Source organism: Protopterus annectens, chromosome 2.part0 (assembly GCF_019279795.1).
Source record: "Protopterus annectens isolate FY-2018-M chromosome 2.part0, PAN1.0, whole genome shotgun sequence".
Taxonomy (NCBI): domain Eukaryota; kingdom Metazoa; phylum Chordata; order Ceratodontiformes; family Protopteridae; genus Protopterus; species Protopterus annectens.
In genome coordinates this window covers 1,798,328,795-1,798,351,462 of record NC_056728.1, presented here as the reverse complement: position 1 = coordinate 1,798,351,462, position 22,668 = coordinate 1,798,328,795, and the positions used below count along the sequence as shown (strand labels likewise).

Sequence of the window (22,668 nt, the reverse complement as noted above, 5' to 3'; positions counted from 1 at the left end):
TAAGGCATTTGGAGAGGAAAGATAGCATAAGAAATCTCAGACAGCGTCCACTAGTTGTTAGGAGACTATGTGCTGTAACTGCCAACCTGTAGTAGTTGAAGGATGCATCGGTGAAGTGGTATCTACAGTGCTGTCCTAGATGTGATTTGCCCTTCCATACACACGCCCAAAACTGCTTGTGTCCTTTCATGCATACACTAAAATCCATCTGCAGCACTACATGCTGCTTGGCAGACCAACATTCCTGTCTGTGGGTCTTCCTTGCTATTGCTATATCACTTGACCTCCACCAGGTGACAGATATGCAACAGGCCAAACCGTCTTTCTCTTCTGGGTTGGGTGAGCTAACAGTGGCCTCTCACTCCCATCCCCTGACCCATTCCTTCAGCACCTAGAGTCTCAATATGTACCAGGGTTGCTAAGGATGCAGTCATGTTTCCTTTTTTTTGATCAGTGAGTTGACTGGTTCCACCAGGAGGTTCAAGAATCTCAATGTCCACGATAAATCGAAAAAAACAGCTCTTTATTCACTGAGTACACATAAACGCAGCACTCTCAACAGCGTTTTCATCCAGCGAGGACTTTGTCAGATGTAAAACAAATGTGTAACAAGATGTTAATTTCCTTTTTATACCCCCATGTTCCATTAAATTGAATAATTATTTAATAGAGGTTTCTCACCACTGGGAAGCAGTATTGTATTATTTTACATGCATTTAAAATATCAAGTTCAAAGTTTTTTATTATTTTTTGTCTATTATTTTTTATTCCTACATCTTTAATCTATTCAGGTGTTACATATTAAAGATATATATTTATATTTATACATATATTTACTAGTATTTTAGTATTTGGATGAGTATTCCAAGTTTTAGTCTCTTTTTTAGGGGTTAGCTGTTGTTTTTGTTTGGCATGAATTAATTGTGTTATTACATCATTAATGCTATTAAATAATTATTAAATTTAATGGAACATGGGGGTATAAAAAGGAAATTAACATCTTGTTACACATTTGTTTTACATCTGATGAAGTCCTCGCTGGATGAAAACGCTGTTGAGAGTGCTGCATTTATGTGTACTCAGTGAATAAAGAGCGTTTTTTTTTTTTCGATTTATCATAGACATTGAGATTCTTGAACCTCCTGGTGGTGCCTGATTTTTGTGCTTTGTTCGCCTTGGTTTCTGGTGTCCTCAGGCACCTTGCCTCATTTTGTACTGAGCTGACTTATTCTTACAGCTTAGGTTTGTAGCTTGATGTATAAAAGCCTTTGTCTAGGATAGTCTTCTGTTGTTTCTTGCCTAAAAAAGGGGCACTGAAAAGTACATAAAAAGCTTTGAAATAGTCCCTTCTTTGCAACACAAGGCATTCAGGAATGATCTTGCCATTGAGAAAGTAGTGAAACAGCCTTCATTGATCTGTGGAATATTTAATTTGGCACAAGAATGCTGGCAGGCCTCTAATCACATCATTGGTCTCACTCCAGGACACAAGTCTAGGTGAGTATATACGTCAAACAAAAATATAGCTGATCCCATAGTAGAACATGCTTGAGAGTGACATGAGCTGAAGTTTATGAAGTTTTGGCTTCAGTGCATTTGCCAAGAGGAGGTGCTGATTTGTTAGCTTTAAATACATTAGAATCATGTTTTATTTTATAAAATGCATTGCCATGACACCTGGAGAGTTGAATTTGGAACCTTCTTGGTAATATTTATTACTGTGAGTATTTATACGTTATTGTTAGGTATGCTTATTAGAAAAATGTATGTATTTATTTATTTTACTTTATTTTGGGGGATCAATTGTTTTCTTAAACACCTTTATTAAATTATCACTTAAGACATACATTAACAGGAAAGGAAACAAAATATTTTTACATTTCCCCATTTAATATAATACTTGAGGGCCATACATATATTTTCCCATTGTTTTCTAGTAAACTGCTTTTCCAGTCTCCCTTCCCAATCTTTTCTAACCTCCTCTGATTGGTTCTTATAGTTATGCAATATTTTATATGTCCTACTAATTATCCCTTTTTTTAACAGCTGCTTCTGTTCTAGATTCAACTAAAACCTCTTGCATGTGGCCGAGGGATACCTGACTGGTCATGAAGTATTACTGGAAGACTGCCATCTGCTTGTGATTAACTCCCAATCATTATGAATGAAATGTAGCAGTTACCCATTGTTCAATCACTTATAATTGTGAATGCACTCCTTCAACTGTGCTCTGTCTATGTACTTAGAAACAAGAATGTCCCAGGATCAGATGTCCTGCCAAATCATATACAGGAAGCAAATAAATCTTGAGTTGTTTTTTTCAGTCACTCTCTCCACCGGATGACCTTCCTTTGGAGAAAAATTCTTGTAAATTGCTTTTCCAGTCTCTCTTCAAAATCTGTTTATTTATCTTTATGTTTAAAATATGTTTGCCAGGGTTGAACACTGATCAGAAGTGACCAATTTCAGTATCAACCTGGGAATACAAAGAAAGTTAGAACTACATTTAGTGTGAGAGAGCAAGAGTATAATAAAAATACACATCTATGAAATACAATTATCAGTAACAAAATTTAAGGACTACACATAATAATTATCCTTGTTATATTGTATATATTATTTACACTAAAACAAGACAAATCTCATTTAGAAAATGAAATGTCTGTGTGATGATTACAGCTGTATGTTGTCTAAGTGGAAATGATAGGATTGTTGAGTCAAGTGAAGGATATTAGAGTGTGAGTAGTTGGAAGGAGAAGTTGCATTAAGTATAAGATGTGAATGAGAAGTGTAGATTGGTGTATTAGAGCATGCCATAAGAGGTACAGTAAGATGGTTGCTAGTAAGAGAAAGAGTGATGTAAAATTATATAGAATTTTTTTTAGACTATCTTGGGGATAGTCCAAAAGTACTGATAAAATTTTTTCTCTTAGAGAAATGTCAGTGGAGCACATTATCTTTTTTCAGTGTTGTCCATTTTCATTCTTGACCTCAGCTGATGAGTCTCGGATCTGTCCTTGGATCCGGGTCAACCACATTTACTCAGACTCTCAAGCTCCTCCCTTTACCCATAACGCATCAGAGCCCTGTAAAACCTTAGATCTCATTTGCTGCTTCTACGCTTTGGACATGGGTCATGCTGTCTCAAGCTTTAGGGGTGTTTATCAGTCTTATTTGTGAGCTAAAATAGAACATATTTATATTTCTTCTTATATTTCTTCTTTATATTTCAGCTTTCCTCCCTTTTTGTTTAATTATTGCTTTTTTCTGCGTTAACATTTTCCTACCCATTTTTTTTTTTCAGGATACTGCTTTTGCCATCATTAGTAATTCCCTTTTGCTTCCTTAAAGTTTCCTACCTGTTTTATTTCTGATATACCATTGCTGGTATTTCTTCTTCCTTTATGTTTTCTATATAAAAAAAATCTTTCTTTCTTTCTTATATTTCTACCTTTTTGTTAATATGGCTGAAAAGACAACAAGTTTTAAGCAGTGCAGTTCCTGTGGGAATAAGTTACTAAATTCTGATGCACACTGTGAGTGCGTGTATTGTTTAGGAGTAGCCCACCTTGAATTCTCTTGTCAGATTTGTGTGGGCTTCAGTTCTCAGGCCTTGAGAGATCACTGCAATAAACTAGTTTTAAAAGGTTTGCTTCCTTTGTCTGCTTCTTCCACTGCTGTTTCTATTTCAGGGGCTCAAACCCCCGCAAAGAAACAAAAATCCTTCTGAATCCAGGAACCAGAGAAGAGACTCTCCTGGCAATTCTCCAAAACCTGCTCCAGCCTCAGAGGCACCAGCTAAATTAGTGAAAAGATCAGAATCAACTCCTTCAGGTCTGACGTCATGAACACTGAAATCTCTTACAGGAGACTCAAGAGAATGTCAAGTCCCCCTTCCACATTGTCCTCTATCAGGTACTCCCAGAATCTGTCCAAAGCAGATGTGGATATGAAGATGCAGAAGTTCCTCAGGGCTCAGATTCAGATGGGGGTATTAGCAGCTCCGGCTCCCATTGGATCTGTTAACCTCCCACCTGTCTCTCATCCACTTGTTTCTCCTTTTCCGATCTGTCCAGTGACTTCAGAGCTCTCAGGTCCAAGAATTTCAAGAGTCGATGTGTCTGATCTGAAGATAGCTAGGTCTTCAACTCTGACTGTGTCCTTGACTTGTTCGGTGCCGATCCAAGTAGAGCAGGATGAGTTTCAGAGCCAAAGTTTCAGCACCAGATCCTGGGGATGGGTTTGACTGCAAAATTTTCAGAACCATCTTTGGCACTGGATACCTCAGGTCCGACTCTTCCCTCCCAGCAGGAGCTTGGGGCTTGGCAGCACCTAGAGCTTCAGCTGCAGTGAGGCTAGCGATGGCTTTTCACAGTCTTTCTGCCTTTGAGGTGGTGGAGAGGGCCATCTCTCAGCTGAGAATCCAGTCTACTCTTATCTCTTCAGATCCTACCCCCTCTGCCTCCTTCATATCTGAGTTCTGAGCCTCATCAATCTATCCCACAGGGACAGCTGGCCTCTCTGAGCTTCCAGGCAGTTCCTCTCCAGGAACTTCCACTCTCTTCCAATACCTCTCCAGATCATCCCACTGATGAGGTCCCCTGGAAGAGGTCTTGCATAAAGAGCCACATAGATTCCCCTCATGAATCTTTAACCAAAGACACTGATTTCATTGAAGGGGAGGGTCCCCAAGGTCTCCACCAGAAGATGTCTCCTTTGGAGACATTCTAGGGATTCTTAACCAGAAAGGTAGATGGTCTTCTGATTCCCCCTTCCCAGGAGGAATCAGTGTTTCAAGAAGCTTTTGGGTCCCACCCATCTATGTTTTGGGTTACCCCCTTGGCAGATGTGTCTCACTGGACATGGAAGGAACCAAATAGTGTGGAGCCCATCCCTAGATGCCATGATAAATTTTTGGCTCCGCTCAAAATAGGCCTCATTGGAGTAAGGGACTTCCTGTGGGTGCCATAGTTGTAATGGCAACCACTAAGAAAGAGCTAGCAGAACAGGGCTCTTCTCTCCACTCTCCTAACAGAGATTCCAGGGCGAAGAACAGATTTGGAAAGTGTGTTTCCTCCTCAGAAACCTTTGCTCTGCAGTCACTCAATTATTTGGCACATTTCACCAGATTACAGGGAGACTTGATTAAAGAACTCTCCAAATCTCTTCCTCGGATAATGTCAGCAGAGGAGCACAAACACTTGTCTTTGCAGCTGGCCACCTTTCATTCTGTTTCCAACATGTCCATGAGGTTAATCGCTCAAGCAGTGGAAGGCTCCTCATGGGTGGTGGGTTCAGGCATTGTTGTCGGGACACATGCCTGGATGTGCTTATGTGATTTTGCGGAGCTCTTCAGGTTTGCTTTCATCAGTGCTCCCTTTGATGGATATTCCTTTTTGGTCCAACAGTGAAAGAAACAATCTCCTATAGTGAACAAGACAGTAAGACCTTGTCTGCTGTGGCAGTACATTTTTCTATCCTGCAAAAAGTTTCCAGGAATCCACACGGAGGTAAAAAGTTGTGGTTTCGAAAGTCACAAAGTCCTGTCCAGGACTCATGAGGGAAAACTTCCCCAGAGGCAGACGGAGAAGGTCCAGTGGAAGACACCATCCTCATGGCAGAGGTGGTCACAAAACCAAGGATTTTGCGATTCCTTCTCTGATAAACCCTTCCAGTACTCCTGAAGGTTTGCCCAACTGCTCTACTGTGGGGGCAGTCGGGGGGAGGCACTTATCTCTGTACTCAGAAGCCTGGGCATCAATCATAAATGACACTTGGGTACAGAAGAATTATATCCAGAAACTGTTTCATTCCTTTTTTGCAAATCCTTCCAACCAAACAGGAGAGGCTCCCTGATTTTCCACCCAGTCAGCAGGAGTTAGCCTTAGAAATTCAAAAATTGCTAGGCAAAAATATCATTCAAGATGTCCCACCAGACTCAAGAGGATTTGGAACTTACTCAAAGTTCTTTTTAGTGCCAGAAAAAAAAAAAAAAAAAAAAAAACAGGGGACCTGAGACCCATTCTGAACATCAGCAGTCTCAATCAGTTTGTAAAGAACTCCAAGTTCCAGATGGTCATGGTTCAGTCCATTCTACCTTTTCTACAGAAGAACAATTGGATGTGTTCCATTAATATCCAGGACACATACTGTCACATCAAAATTAACAGACGCTCCCGAAGATGTCTGTGCTTTCAGTCATTACCAGTTCAAAGCCCTGCCCTTTGGTATCACCACAGCCCCAAGGTTGTTCACCAAGTGTATGACAGTGGTAGCAACTCACCTGAGACTGCTCAGATTCAGAGTGTTTCCTTACCTAGATGACTGGCTCTTCTCCACCACAACGAGATATCTCCTTGAGAAGGCCAGGAACTACTTGCTCCAATTACATCAGTCTTTAAGAATCAGATTCAGTTATGCCATGTCCCATCTACAACCTGTTCAAGTCTTGCAGTTTGTAGGAGCTCGTCTGGACACCTCCAGTCAACTGGCCTTTCTTCCATCAAACAGAGTACAGTCCATAAGATTGTAGGTGAGACAGAGTCTATCCCACTCTTCTCCCACAGAAAGACTTGTTCTTCAGGCTTTAGGTTCAATGGCAGCTGCTATTATTTTGGTCCCGATGGCTCAATTCCATATGCATGTTCTTCAGTGGACTGTTCTTCTACAGGCTCTGTTCTCTCTGGTAAAACTTTCTTGGGTTTGCAAGAATTCCCTGTTTTGGTGAGTACAGTGCATTGAAGTTTATCAGGGATGCCCCTTTGTGTTTCCACCCCCGGTAGCCAAAGTAACCACTGATGTCTCCCAAATGGGGTGGGGGCATTCTTGGGACAGACTGGCCTCTTCTGGGCACCATGTGCCTTGGACAATCTGTGTAACAGTGTCCTGGAGATGAGGGGGGTCCTCCTTGTATTACAGGCCTTTCAGGACTCCCTCCCTTTGAGGACAATTGCTATCCAAACAGACAACATGTCAGTAGTTTGGAACATCACCAAATAGGGGGAACCTGCTCCTATCCCCTTTGCCAAGAGGCAGTGAGAGTTTGGCAGTGGTTGATCTCCTCTAACAGCTTTCTTATGGCAATGCATATCCTGGTGAAATCCAACATGCTAGCAGACAAACTCAGCAGGCCCATTCTGATGCCACATATGAGATCTCTCAACCAATTGGTGGCAGAGAATATTTTCTGTCAGTGGGGTCAACCTTGCTGTGACAAGTGCAACAGGTCTTTGCCCTGATTCCCCCCGTCCACAGAAGGAGTCACGAAGAGCCATGTTTGACCCTCCAGTTAACTTTACAATTATTCCCCCTTACCTCTAATCCCCACATTTCTTCATAAAGCACTTTGGTTGAAGAGCAAGGTTATCCTCATTGCTCCTTTTTGGCCTCATCAAGTGTGGTTTCCCTTCCTGCATTCTCATCTTCTGTGTCCACCCTGGATTTTGGACCCCAGTCCAGATCTAATCTCTCATCCCATGGCAGTGACACATCCAGACACTGTAGGCCTCAAGTTGACCACATGGTTTCTTCAGTTCCATTAATGGATAGACAGCCCAGGCTTTCCTCTTCTGTCCGCCAGACACTGCTATCATCTCCAAAAAGACTCCACTAGAAAAATTTACAAGAATTAATGGAAAAGATTTTCTTATTGAGCCCACCAGAGAGACCTGGACTCTTTTACTGCACCAGTTCTTGCTGTTGTAGATTTCCTTACTTAGGTTTTTCAAGAAAGGGCCAGTTTTTCCATTATCAAAGTTCATTTAGCAGCCATTTCAAATTATCATACTGGTGATAATACATCACCCTTAGTTTCTTCCAAACTGTGCAAAGCTTTCCTTAAAGGTACTTTTTTGCTTAGGCCTCCAGTTAAAAACCCTATTCCACCCTGGGATCTTATGCTGTGACTGTAGGGTTTGACTCAGATCCCTTTCGAGCCTTTGGCCAAGTCTGATCTCAAGTTACTTTCTTGGAAAGCAGTTTTTTTAGTGGCCATTACTTTAGTAAGGTGAGTTTCTGAACTCCAAACACTTTTTGCAAAATCTCCTTACTTGTTTTTTTTTTCTAGGGTCACATTATGTACCAATCCTTTCTTTCTTTCCAAAGTAGCTTTGGAGATGAACATCAATCAAGTCATCAGCTTGTCTGTTTTCTTCCTAAATTTTTCTAACAAATGTGAATACATGCCTTATCTTTTAGAAGTGCATAAACAGCTCCATTTTTATCTCCACACAACAAAGGATTTTAGAAAAAAATTGTCATTAGTTCATCTCCTTTGCCTCCAACTAGTTGGGAAAACCAGTTTCCAAAGTTACCTTAGCAAAGTGGTTAACAGATTGCATATTGTTTGTTTACACTCAACAATGTTTGTCTTTGCCCAGACCTCGAAAAGCTCACTCCACTTGATCCATAGCTGCTACTTCAGCTTTTTGGTCCAGAGCTTCTATTGATATTTGTGCTGCAGCCACTTCTTCAATGCTCATACCTTTATTTACTCATTACAAGTTGGATTTGATCTCCAGAAGCAGTGCTGCCTTTGATTCTGCGGTACTCCAGAATATCCTTCCATGAGGGCCATCCAAGGTTCTCTTAACTGGGGACTCTGTCCCATCAGTTGAGAAAGAATGAAAATGACAACATCAGATATAAAAGTTATGAACTCACCATAACTATGCATCTGTGTTTTCCATGTTCATTCTTCCTGAACTTCTTCCCCTCCTTCCACCTGACCTTTCATCTCTGAGTGACCTGATAGCGATGTTGGAACCATTGTTCCTATTTGAGTCCCTGTCTTTCCTTTTATTTGGGGTATGGTTAGTCTTTCTGTTTTATGGAGCAGCAAACCTGAGCTGAGGAATTGGAATCTGAGGCATTATGGGTAAATGGGGGAGCTCGAGTGTCGAATCCAAGAGTCTAAGTAAATACGGCTGAGCCGGATCCAAGGACAGATCTGAGACTCATCTGCTGAGGAAGAATGAAAATGGAAAAACACAGATGCATAGTTATGGTGAGCACATAACTTTTATTTATCAATATTTAGCTCCCTATGAAGGGATCAGTAGCCTGCTATAGGTCCCCATCCATGTCCCAAGACTCACACTCCATGTTCCTAAGCACCCTGGAGAATATTAGGGTCCAGCCTAACCTTCTCATACTGGGCGACTTCAACTACACCTCCATTAACTGGGAAAACTACTCATGCACCAATTCACTTGCCCAACGCTTTCTGGAATTCATTAATTCCAATGCCCTAGACCAGCTCGTTCTCACCCCCACTAGAGGTAGCAACATCCTTACTAACATGGGCAATCATTGCTCTACACCAGTAGTCAACTCCTCCCTGGTTAGATCTGACCACAAACTAATCACCTTGGAAAATACAAATCCCTCCCACTCCCCCCCCCCCCTCCCCACAAAGGTAACCACCATGAAAAACTTCTCCAAAGCTAACTTTGGGCTCCTAAAAACAGAGGGAGCTAACTTCACGGCACCCATGCAAATGGAGAATAATTACATGACCACCGAATCATACACCAATGCACTGTACGAACACGTACACAAATTTGTGGATCTCACCATGCCCAGTAGAACCAAGACACTCTCCTCAAAAAAAAAAAAAAAAGGAAGCCAATCTGGTGGTCCCCTGCCATAAACAAACTCTACAACAGAAGGAGGAAACTGATGTGGAATAAGGTGAAGTCCCAAGACTGGAAAAACTCCCTTATCAGCCTCAACAAAAGGCTGAGATCCCTCATCAAATGCTGTAAAGCTAGCTATGAAAACAGAATTGTAGCAGATAGTAAAGACAACCACAAGGCCTTCTATAGTTATGTAAAGAATCTCCACGGCAATACCCAGATTTGCTCTGAGCTACTGCACAATGTTACCTCCTATACCAAGCCAACAGATATTGCCAATATGCTGGCCGACAGATTCAGTGACAACTTTACCCCCCCAAAGGACCAATCACAATACCAGTAGATTGCCAGGCACCCAGTATTACTGCTCCACAGGTTAAAACAGCACTGTCCAAAGCCAAGAATACAGCTTCTATGGGACCTGACAATATCCCTGGCTGTGTTCTACATGAACTACAGAGTGAACTGGCACTTCACCTGTGTGTCCTGTTCAATCACAACCTCACCTCAGGCTTTGTCCCTACTGAATGGTGCACTGCTACAGTCATGCCTCTCCACAAGGGTGGAGCGACTGCAGACCCTGGGATCTATCGCCCCATTAGCCTGACGAGTCTGATATGCAAAGCTATGGAATGCATCATGCTGGACCTAATAAACAAGGATATAGGGAATCTCCAAACTCTGGATCCTACATAGTTTGGTTTTGTGAAGGGTAGATCATGCCTGCTCAACTTGGTCGACTTCTTTGAGTTAGTCACCAGAGCTGTGGATGAAGGCAAGGTGGTTCATACAGCCTACCTTGATCTGGCCAAGGCCTTTGATACCATTCCCCACTCAGGAAGCATAGAAAAACTCACTAAGCTAGGCATTAACCCCTGTATCACTAGGTGGGTTGCAAACTGGCTCACAGATAGAACTCACAGTGTGAAAGTAGCTGACTCCAAGTCAGACTGTTGACCAGTCATGAGTGGAGTCCCACAGGGTTCGTCCTGGGTCCTCTCCTGTTTGATATCTACTTCTGTGAAGTCCAGGCCAACACGAAGGGACTCTGGCTGACAAAGTTCGCAGACGATTGCAAGTTGGGAGCTGTTATTAACTCCCCAAGTGATATTGACATCCTATAGAAAGGCCTCAATGAGACCAATGACTGGTGTCAGGACCATGGTGCCAAAAAATGTGTCGTCATCCCCCTTGGGGAAAACCCGGTTCCCTTGATTTATCACATTGATAGTAGTCCACTGAACACAGAAGGTGTTATAAGAGATCTAGGAACACAGGTGGACAGCAACCTCTCTTTTGACCACCACATTGTCACTGTGGTCAGAAAGTCCTTTTATGTGGCACATCTCATTACTAAGGGTTTTGCATCCTGGAAGAAAGAGGTCATTGTCTCCCTCTACTCTTCTCTCATTAGGCCAGTCATCGAGTACAATGCTTCATTTGGCATGTACCTCACTAGACACCTGCAAAAACTGGAGAGGCTGCAAAAGTACTTCACAAAGAGGATCCTAGGCCTTAAACACTTGTCATATACGGACAGACTCAAAAAACTCCAACTATTCTGTCTCATATTGCCTACTTAGAGGTGATCTCTGCTTGACTTACAAAGCCATGTCTGTCCCAGCTCTGTTAGAAATGCTACATCTAAAGAAATCCTAATCCCTCGGCACCACACACTCCGGAGACTTCAACCTCATTACCACAATCAACAGAGCATGCTGGAGGGACAGGTTCATAACCCAGAGACTGCCTATGCTATAGAATGGACTTCCCATACATGTCAAGCAGAGCACCTCACTGGCCCTCTTTAAGAGAAATCTTGATGAGTGGATGGTAAATAGAAAATTCACCCCAGGGATCACTCCAGTGTCTACTCGACAGAGGCACTAGGAACTAAGGTCGGGTGCCATGATTCCAGGGTAATCCTATGGGCTAGGCTTGTAAATGCTCCAGGGCCATTAGCCTAGTACACACCTATGAACACACCTATGAACCTATGACTTAAAAGTCAACGATCTGGTATTTTGATATAGTGAAATAGACCCATATATATACTTATCAACATGTAATACAAAGTTCAACTTACTGAAGAGATGGCAGCTGTAGCTATTACTGGTAGAAGTAAGGTTTACAAACCCATTCTGAAAGACTTGGGGTTTGTTTTGAACAAATTTTGCAGTAGTTGAGCTAGAAATTCTGACTCTTTTCATCACATCTTTCTGAGTGGACACAGGATCCATCCATCCACAACCCCTTTTTCCCGTTGTTGCACATGGGGTCAGGGTGTCACTTATCATCTAGAGCCAAGTTTTTACACTGCCAGGTGGCTAGCCTTGCCATACTAGTTTTTTTTACATCAGACATTCACACATGCAAAATTGTAAAATTGAACTGGGGAAAGTTAATACCCTTGCACCTTATGCAGACTTCAGATGTTGAACCAAAAGATGTTTTTAGAAGGGCATGTATTATCAAGACCATAATAGACAGCTTATCAGATGTTTCTATCTTTCTCAATAGAAAAAATGTCCAAATATGGGACATGCAGACAATGTAAGTATATTTATGACACAACAAATGCCTCAGTTAAAAACTGTCAGAGGACAATCTGTTGCCCTGGTAGATGTAACTGGAACATCAGGGCAGTAGTATATCTCACACAATATCTTCCCTGAGAAGCATATTATGTAGGGAAAACAGAGCATTCCCTTAAAGAAAAGATTTATGAGCACCAAACAGACATTAAGAAGGGGAAGTGTTAACCGTACACTATTTAAGCATTCACTTATTTGTCCGAACTACAATGTGTTTGTGTTTTTGTTATTGGTAAAACAAACATCTCTGAAAGGGAAATCGATGGAAATACAGGTTTAAACAAGAATTTTTGGGCAATTTTGTCACAATACCACAAAGTTTTCGGGAGACAATGTTTCTATATTGTAGTATGTGTTGAAACCAAAATCTTTGGAATAGTATTGGTTCATGTTCATACAATGGTACACATACAGTACTATGCAACTATTTTATCACTTTCAGGGTTATATGCATATTCATTTTATTTGATGATTTTGATTGGCTAATGACAACCAGATGATTGATACTCAGTTTTAAAGTGAGGTTGATAATGGTTTTAACAGTTTTGATAAAGTGCATTTGTTGTTATAGGATGAAGCTGCTCAATTGCTTTTATAATAGAATACATTTTCTTGTCTAGACAAATGGAGGACTTTCATTTGGAGTATAAATTATAAAAATCCCAATTAGATAAAATAGTGTACTTCAAACAGCATCATCTAAAATCCTCTTCTCCCACCTCTTGTATAGTACAAGTATACAAAGACTTATCTTGGGATTCATTAATACCTACACTAATTGTACACTTTTCGGACTGAACAGGCAGCACAAATATCACTCACACCTTGTTCTTCCTACTGATTTTCTTGCAGTCTTAAATATGGGGGGGGGATTCAGAAAGGTTACCAGAAAGTGTAGAGTACATGTACATTTAGTGTAATTTTTCTGAGTGACTCGAAAGCACAAAAAAATATGGTAGTGTGTTCTTGAATGCAGATCATCTGCACTTAGTGTAGGTGTTAATGAATCCAGCCATTAATGTTAGTAGTAGCTAATTTATTATCAGCTTTTGAAATATTGAAACGTGAGAATAATTAAAAAAATGCCACGAATAATGTATATAAGAATCTGTTTATCTCATAATATACTTAGTTATTTTCAACATGTAAAGCTAATGGTTCTGTTTTACAACCATTAGCTGATATAATAGGCCTGTGAGGGGGGTGTAATAAGTCCTCACATATTTTTGAAATTCCAAAAATTAAAATCTAGAATGCATTTGCTGCTGTTCTTATGCTATTCTTATGTAATAAATAAAATATTTGCCAATAATGGAAGTAGCTGAGGTGAATCCTGATACTAGTTAACTGAAGTATTATTGCTGATAGTGAAACAGCTTTTATCACACTGTATTTTGAACATTGACATTATTGTACAAAACAGTTTGCTTTGGTGACTGAAGATTGCCATTGTTAGTATGTCCAGCAGTGCATGTTTTTAACACTTACATGGACGTGGCAAACTTTGCATTTTCACTGTTTTTTTCTGAGAGACAGTCAATTTCTCAATGAGAAACTCCAGTTTCCTAGATGTTGCTAACTTGAAATACAGAAAAGGCTATTTTACTTTAAACCTAAGTTTTTCGTATCAAAAAGCACATTAAACAGTGACCTTTTTTCAAAGAGAGTTATCACTCTCAGAGCTGGCAGTTTAAAACAGTTTAGATGTAAAAATGCAGTTCCATATGAAGGCTTTCTAAAACTACCCCCCCCCCCCCCCAAGAACCCATATTTGTGTTTCTATATTTAGATTATTTTCTTAGCAGCTGCATTTCCAGGCATTCATGCTTTGGTGAAGAACACTTCAGGAAATTGTCCATTATCCTGAATGGGGGGTGGGGGGTACACCCACTTATCTATGTAGTAGCTTGGTCCTTCCTTAGAAGGATTCATATCAATCCACTGAACAACTTTTAATTGAAAGCTTTTTTAGTCTGAAAAAGTTTCAAGTTTCAAACCACTTACAGTGATCACAAAACATTTTTTGCAGGGTAGCAAGCCCTGTACATCTCTCATGTGAGAAGAGATCCCTCACATCCTCCCAGCTTATATATAACAATTCCAAGGTCACACAGCAGTGGGGAAAATGAAGCCTCAAAGACTGCCTAAAATTATTTTCGGCTATTACACATTAACCAGATGGTATTAAATTCAAAGCTTTTTCAGTAACTTAGCACTTTCCCACTTGGAAATAGGCCACTTGCCAGGGTATTTTCCTGGTGGTGGTCTTTATCCTAGAGGATATTGTAGTCTTAACATTGTCTTAAAATATCACCTCAACTTCTTGGAGCTTCAGCTTCATCTAGAATTGTTTTACCCACTTTCCAGATGTAGGATAATCTAGAAATCACAATGTTTGCCATCTGGGAGAATTCACCCCTGATCGAGTTTATTCTGTTAAAGAGCATAGGGACAGTTGATGGTGGGCACATTCTCCATGAAATATGCACATGTTGGGTGGATGTGGGTGTTCCTTTACATATTTCCTCATTTCCACTTATGCCATATCTGCTGGTAAAGCTTTGTGGAGAAAGAACAGAGCGTATTCTTTTTACCCCACTGTAGCTATGAAGAGTATGGTTCAGGCACCTTTGAATGTTTGGCCTCCCCAGAAATGATTCATTATGGCGCCAGAATTTCCTTATTGAAGTGTGTCCACAACACTTATTCCTCTTGATTCAACCGATCTCTAGACCTTGGAACTGTTAGATGATGCCAGGAGGCTTTTTAGGCCAGTTAATAAAAGTGCAACATTTAAACCAAGCAAGGCCTGACTCGGCATACATAGATAACTGTAATACCTTCATGAAAGTTTGCTTCAGCCATATTGTTATTCTGTGATGTGGTGAAAGACAGAATTGTAGTTTACTATAGACTGATTAAACAGTTGTTGAAGGAGATCCTTCATTTCTGACCACTAGTAATGATTCCATGTACACCGTGAGTCTTGACCATCATGATCATTTTATCATGTTCTCCTTTTGAGGTGTCTCATTCAGTGACTGTAAAGCTTATGTCATAGTAGATGCAGTTGATGATGGTTGTTACCTCATCCCATTAGATTTTTAAGCTTTTGAGACATATGTTTAATAGGCATCTTCCTTAGAATTCCAGAAAGAGTGAGCATCTGAATCCCATTTCCTTTCTAATATGACTTTGAAGCTTTCACCAAAGAAGTCTATTCCAATTTTATTTTTGGTTGCTTTAAACTGGAAGGGGGTACATGTTTACCTTCAGTAGCCACATGAGCATAGGAAGCAAATCAGTTTGTCTGATTTTTTTGTTCTGCTGGTACAGGCTGCTCTGAACAAACAAAAATATAATAGATTGCCTTCAGCATTATTTGTTCCTAAAGGCTGACAAGCCCTGGCCAGTATGGTGATAAAGATACTGCCCAGGGTCTTTGGTGAGGAAGCTGCTTGTTGTGAATATTTTAGAAATGCATCCATAGTTGGTATTTTGTGCTGTAGTCACCTAATCACTGGTATGTTTTACCAGGCATTGTTGCTTAAATTCTGACTTTAAAATTAGAACATCCTTTGCAAGAGTTGTTTCAGTATGTCCTGCCTTGAAGTTCTTGATTTTCCTTTTGGCCTCTTTTACCTCAATTTGGGATTATTTTTTAACATTATTTAAGATTTTGTCGAAATCATATGCCCCTAGCATAGAGCTCCTTAGACTTAATATACAGTACATATGTGAGTACAGACCATATCGGTTAATTTTTTAAGAGGGACCTCTGTAGTATGTTATTTTCACTCTGTCTCCTTTTTTTTGTATACTCCAGCTACTTTTTATTGAGTTAGGATCGTCTATAAGTAAAACTTCAGATCTTTAATTTTAAAATCTTGTCAAGATGTTTTCCTGTAGGTATAACCCATGATTCCAGTGGAATGGGAAGTAAGGTTCTTGGGACATAAGCATCCCCTTAGCCCATTATCAAGGTGTCATGAATGGCTTATAGAGGTTTGCATACAGTGAGTATGAATGTTCCTCAATACTAAAGTCATATGAAAGGGAAAAGAATATTCATAATAATGTACCCAGCTATTGCATCCACTCCAGACTACCCTCTTGCAAACCATCTTGCCAGGCCTGTACTCACATACTTGTTATTTTTATTACTGTTTTTTTATCTTACTAGCCTTTAGTGGAAGCTGTCAGAATATAGGATTGAATGCCTGCACCCACCCAGAAAAACAGCAGTGCTTTTGGTCCTCAAAGGATAATTTGTTAAACTGCACTTTAGATCCCCTGTTCTGCAGTATGGTATACAAAGAAATTAAAATATGCTGCATGTTGGCATTGCCTCAAAGAATAATTGCTTTGATGTCTTTATTTTTTAGCTTACCAACCTTCAACGGAAGTTGTCTGAGTATGAGACTGAATTCAGGGTTCGAGAAAAAGATCTCTTGGGTTGCCTGGAAGAAGCACGTGGAAATGAAAAGAAGCTCTTAGACAATGCAAGAAACCTAGAAATCAAACTAGAGAATGCTCATGCTGACATAGCTGAGCTAAGCCTGAAGCTGAGTGCTGCTGAGGGCAGAATCAGTGGGCTTGAGGCAGAGCTTGTCCGTGTAGAAGGCATGAAGCGAGATGTGGAGTTTAAACTTGGCAGTCTTCACTCAGCGCTTAGACGAACCCTTGGAATAAGCCGCACTGGACGTACTCAGAGCCCTGCTGTGCGTGGCCGGAGCTCCTCACCTATTAGGCCGCTCTCACCTACTAAAGGTAGCAACATGCTGTTTGTTTTTATTCCTCATGAGCTTTAATTAGAAGTGTTTTGTGTAGACAGAAATGCAGAGCTTGTTAAACTTGTATGTTTGTTGCTGTTGGAGAGCTATATTGCAGAGCAGAACTTTCTTGTCCTCTATCTGTCACTTAGTAACTATTTTCCCTAATATGAGATTGACAGAAGTGATTCACATGAAATTATGTATTTCAGAAGGAATAAGTACTAAGGATATAATGCAACTCATTTCTAATTGAGTCCTCGAGGCTTGGAGAAATGACATATGTAGTAGGTGGTATAAATTGAGTGTAACATAAATAAGCATCAAGTAAAGTGCAGATAATTACAGACAGATTTGTGCCCCAGAGACTCCCCCATCTATGGAACAGACTCCCTGTCCACATCAAGCAGAGTACCTCTTTGCCCCTTTTTAAGTGCAATCTGGATAACTGGATGGGAAACAGAAAATATACCCCTGGGATTCCACCCGTGTCCCTGCTGGACAGGGTTATTGGGTGCTGATTTGTCTAAACATGGGCTAAACTCTTGTCTAGGCTTATAAGGGCCTCAGGGCCAATAGCCTAGTAACCTCCTATGATCCTACGACAGTATATTGTCTGACAGCTAAATAAATTGTAGAATTTATAAGTTAATAATCTGTTTATGCTGAGCATTTGCAGACGGAGTCGGTGTTTGTTATCACTGACATACTTTTTCTATATTTATCTGAAGTCAGCACCAAGAATACTCACAGTCTGCATCATTTCCATATGGCAGTCACCCCTTTTTTCTTCTTTAGTGTTGTCACAAAGATACGCTTGGCTGCCATATTTTTCCATACATTAATAAGCGTATCTTTTCCCTAAGGCTTTTCTCTGTCTTAAAACAGGATTACATTTGGTTTCAGTGGACAGTGTAAGCAGGTATATTTCATTGCATTTCAGGCTGAACAGAGGAAATAACTCTGGGATGTCTGGGCACTTGCTTCTGTATATAAATTCTTTAGCTTTAAAAAGGGCATAATTAAGTTATCTTGAGGATATCCATGGGAATGCACTGCTGGCACCTACTTTATAACAATGTTTTGCATTCCCTGGGGAATTTAACTCATTATTTCCAGAATCTGCAGAGCAGCTTCTCTTTCCAGTAGAAGTAAAGATCACTGGAAGATTATTTATGGTAGTGCCATGTTTAAGTTGTGCTGGTGTCTTGGAGAGTGCAGCAAGGATTCATTGTTTTGGGATGGTCATCAGTAATGCTACTAAGTTATGTTATGGTACATTTTATCCCTTAGCTGTAGATAGTTGTGTAATATGAAGGGGCATAATGCACAACTACCTCAACTGATGGGAAAAGCAGGGGAAGTAGGGCAGTCACAGCTAGTGCTAGAAGATTGGTCCCCCACACATTCATACCCTTTTAAGGATGTAGCAGTAGTCATTGTGACGTGTACAGCTGGGATGAAAAAGTTACCCTGTGTTTAACTACTTTATTTACAAATTCTCAGGTTGTGACTGAAGTTATGTTTTTTTTTTTTTTTTTTTTTTGCTTATTAGTACACACTGCTTTCAATTACAATGCTTAAAGGTGCTCTGGTTTATTATAGTCTGCTACAGTAGGCTGTCCCAAACACTTCTGTATTGGGGCACGAACAGGAATTAGTAGATTTATTTTCCTACTGTGACAAGCAGTGACAGGCTGTTGTTGTTTTTTAGGTGATTTTGTCCCCCTGTCACCTGCTGACCATCAAGCCTTCCTCAAGATCAATCATCTGCAGGGACTGTTATCCAAGAGTCACAAAAAAGGTTTCTGTCTGCCACAAATCTGTTTACAGATGAGGTGGAACCCTTGTCCCATGACCAAGTGTTACATTATTTATATGTAGGCTTTCTCCAGATCAGGGCCCTGTGGTATCCATACACGTTCCTTGGAAAAAGAACTACTTGCTCCACTCACCCAATCAGCAGATCATGTCATGTGCTTTGTGACAGAATGGAGCCTAATTCAACCATCCAAGGTCTAATTGAGTAGGTGGGTAGTAATTATTGCTGGGTACATCCTCAGGAAAGTTCCTCTTGCATACTACTGTGGCCTTCATGGTTGAAGATTTATAGACCATGCCCGGAAAGTATCTTTTGGAAGTGGGCTCAGTGAGACTCTCAGCAAGTTGTTTAACCAAAGAGTGCTTTGTGGCAGTTGGGAGACTGGGTTATAATATTATCCTGGAGAGCAAACCCTTTACAGTTCTTGCCATCTTCTTATGTGGTACTCTGCTGTCAAGTTCATTTGTAACTCAGTGATACAACTAGAACTGATTTCACTGATAGTTGCTTCTAACGGTCTGCCTGTTTCATTTGCTGTCATAGTGTGGTTGTGCTTTAGAAATGGTATCAGCCTTCCCTCAGGATTTTCTCCCTGACTTTTCCTGCCATTATTAAGCTAACAGACATTTAGTTTCCTGGATTTTTCTACCCTCCCACCCCACTTGTACAAAGGTAACAAAAGTGCTGTTTTCCACTCATCTGGCACTTTTATACTAGCCAGTAACCTGTTAAATGTCTCCTTAAGGGGAGCTGTTAACATACTGGCCAGTTTTCTCAGGACTTTATAAGGTAACTCATCTGGTCATTGTCCTTTGTCTTCTCTAAGAACAGTCAGTTCCCACGGAACCTCCTGCTGCTCTTTCAGTGTGTCTGTCCAGTGTTTTTTCCATTCTTAATTCCCCGGCACCTTCCCTTGCTTTCCAGTGTGAAGGCTGAAGTAAAGTATTAATTCAGTACATCTTCTTTTCCCATGCTTCTGTTTTCTCCCTCCCATTTACTTGGCCTGGCCAGTTCTGCCCCACTCTTTCTTCTTTCGACTGTGTACCCTGCTTCCCTTCTTGATCCCATCTGCTAACTTGCTTTCAACTTTCGCCTTTGCTGTCCTTACCATTATTGTTTTTTTTTTGTTGTTGTTTTCTTGCTTCTTTATACTATGGGTCCTCCATTTTCCCAGATCCTCCTTTTCAACTCTTGTGAGACCTGTTTTTTGCCCTAATTGCTACCCTGACATTACTATGTAGCCTCACTGGCCTTCTCTTTTTGCATCTTCCTCACACCCTTCTCCATAGCCCTGAATACTCCATCCCTGTCTCATTCCCATAAATTGTTCACTGCATTGATTTCCTCCTAGTCTGCTAACAGTCTTGACCACTTCCCTCATTTAGCATAATCCATTCTTATATCTTGCACAATAGTCTGTGACATTTTATTTTTACCCTTCACCCCTGTTGTATACCACAGAAAGCATGTTCACTGTTGGCTAACAGTGCTTTAACTTGGATGTCCATGGCACACATTACATCATAATATCTAAGAACCAAAATGCTGAAGATCATAATATTGAACTTCCAATCTTGCCCCCCCTGCAGGACCCATGGTAGCACTTGTTTCTGCATTTGCACTGGTAGGGAGATTTGATAGTCAAGATTTTTTAAATATTGTGGTCTTTCAGCATTTTGGCGCTTAGATGTTGTTTCAGGATTTTGTTTTGATGATCAAGATTTTGTCCTTCAATATTCCAGAGAATGTTTCCTCAGGTAGACAGCAAGTGTTGGAGGTGTGATGGGAAGAAAAAGGTAATTAGATTCATAGATTAGTACTAGGCTAACTGCCCTTGCAAGCCATTTTTAAGCCTAGCCAATTATCCCCTGTGAGATTCAAACCCTGTACCTTGTGTTTGTAAGGAAAACACCTTAACCGTTAGGCCACCCTCCCAACATATTTTCTGGGAGTGTAATGAGTTGGTAGACTTTAAAGATTCACTGCAGACTACTCTGTCAGAGATGCAGAGTGGGCAGATTGGTGTAACTAGGGAAATTATTTTTCTGAGCTATGATCCAGAATCGGAACTGCCTAGACATAGTAAGGCCTTGCTGTGTCTAATTATGGTGGCTGCCAAAAAAAAGCACTTACTAGAAAATGGAAATCAAGGTCTAAACCAACTGTACTAGAACTATTGAATATAGTAACAGAGATAAAACAACTGGAATTGGGATCTTTAGAAAAGGGTAGAAGCAAATTACATAGAAAAATGGAAATTGTCAGAACAATACATACAGGCAGGAATGAGGTTTAAAAGAAGGCAGGACTTGAATGAACTATGTAATATTTCCTTACAGTGACTGGGTAGATTATAAGTGATGTGTAATGTTTGCAACTGGGAGTGTGTCAGTATGGTTTGTGATGTAAAATGCATTCAACTAGGATTGTGTCAATATGGTTTGTTTTCATTTATATAAATGTAGGATTGCCAATGTCATAAGTGATAATTTAATAAAGATGTTTCTTGTTAAAAAAAAAGATTTTGTTTTTCAACAATTTCATAGCAAACCATATATACATACAGATATAGACAAACATACATATGCTTTACATATACATAAACATGTACATGTAAGGTCTTCAGCCATCAGACTAAGCAAAGAGCTAGTGATATAATAGCATTTTTTTATCAGACCCTTTGCTAAGGTGAGAACAAAGAGCTGTAATAGAGCCTTATGCAGTTCATTGACTGATGTCATTTGTGCTTTAAAAAAACAGTCATCAATCTAATTCAGCAACTGTTATGATCTACACTTTCTCCATGCAACAATTCCTGATAAACAGACAAACACAAACATGCTTACGCGCGCGCGCACACACACACACACACACACACACACACACACACACACACACACACACACACACACACACTGACTTATTTAGGCAGCTATGAACACAAATGTGGCTGCTTAAAGGATTATCAATGCTGTTTTCAGGAATCAGTCAGCACTTCTTCCACAGCTCCTACTGCACCCACTTACAACATAACCCCTTCACCTCATCCATACTTTGGCTATACTCCACTGTTTGGCTGTTGCTGTCCTACAGACTGAGATGGCAGAGAAAAGTCATTATAATAGTCCTTGCTTCCACTTCTGTCACCATCCATCCCTCCCCCTTTCATCTTAGTGTAAGGGTTCTCTGCCAGGAGAGGCTAGGGATTTTGCACATATTTGTTGGTGAGTCATTGCTACAAAAAGAAATGAAGATGGAAAGGTTTACCCCTTCCATTACGGCCTGATTTCTGGCAGATGTTCTTGTTGTGGGAGGCAGCCTTGCATATGGTTGAGGGATATCTGACTGTTCATGAAGTATGCTGGAAGACTGTCATCTGCTTGTGATTAAGTCCCATTCAGTATGAATGAAATGTAACAATTATCTATTGTTCAATCACTTATAATTATTGTGAATGCACTCCCTCAACTGTGCTGTGTCGATGTACTTAGAGCCAAGAAAGTTCCAGGATCGGATTTCCTGCCAAATTGTATACAGGAAGCAGATAACTCCTGAGTTGTGTTTTTATTTTCATTCTAGCTCTCCTCCAGATGAGCTTCCTTTGCAAAAACCTTAAGGCTCTTGAACTCCTATGCAGGCTCATCTGTTGTCCCTCACATTCACCCCCTCCCCTGTACAAAAAATCCTGAGTGGATATTACAGCAAGAGCAAGAAGGAACCCTGGGCTCTTTTGTCTGTGGAGACCATACCCAGCAATACCATTGACCCAGCCTAGAATCACTAAGGAAACAGACAAAAAATCGGGGACAGATTTTAAAAAGTGCACTCAATAAACCTAGAAAGTA

The 22,668-nt window shown here is 40.5% G+C and overlaps 1 protein-coding gene across 1 annotated transcript in view; it reads left to right on the top strand.

Moving 5' to 3' along the window:
• CROCC (ciliary rootlet coiled-coil, rootletin) overlaps positions 1–22,668 on the top strand; it is a 2,018,646-nt gene that overhangs the window by 1,358,606 nt on the left and 637,372 nt on the right. Inside the window, exon 26 of the mRNA XM_044061829.1 lies at positions 16,615–16,999. Within this exon, the coding sequence (XP_043917764.1) occupies positions 16,615–16,999 (385 nt within the window). The remainder of the gene's footprint in view (positions 1–16,614; positions 17,000–22,668) is intronic.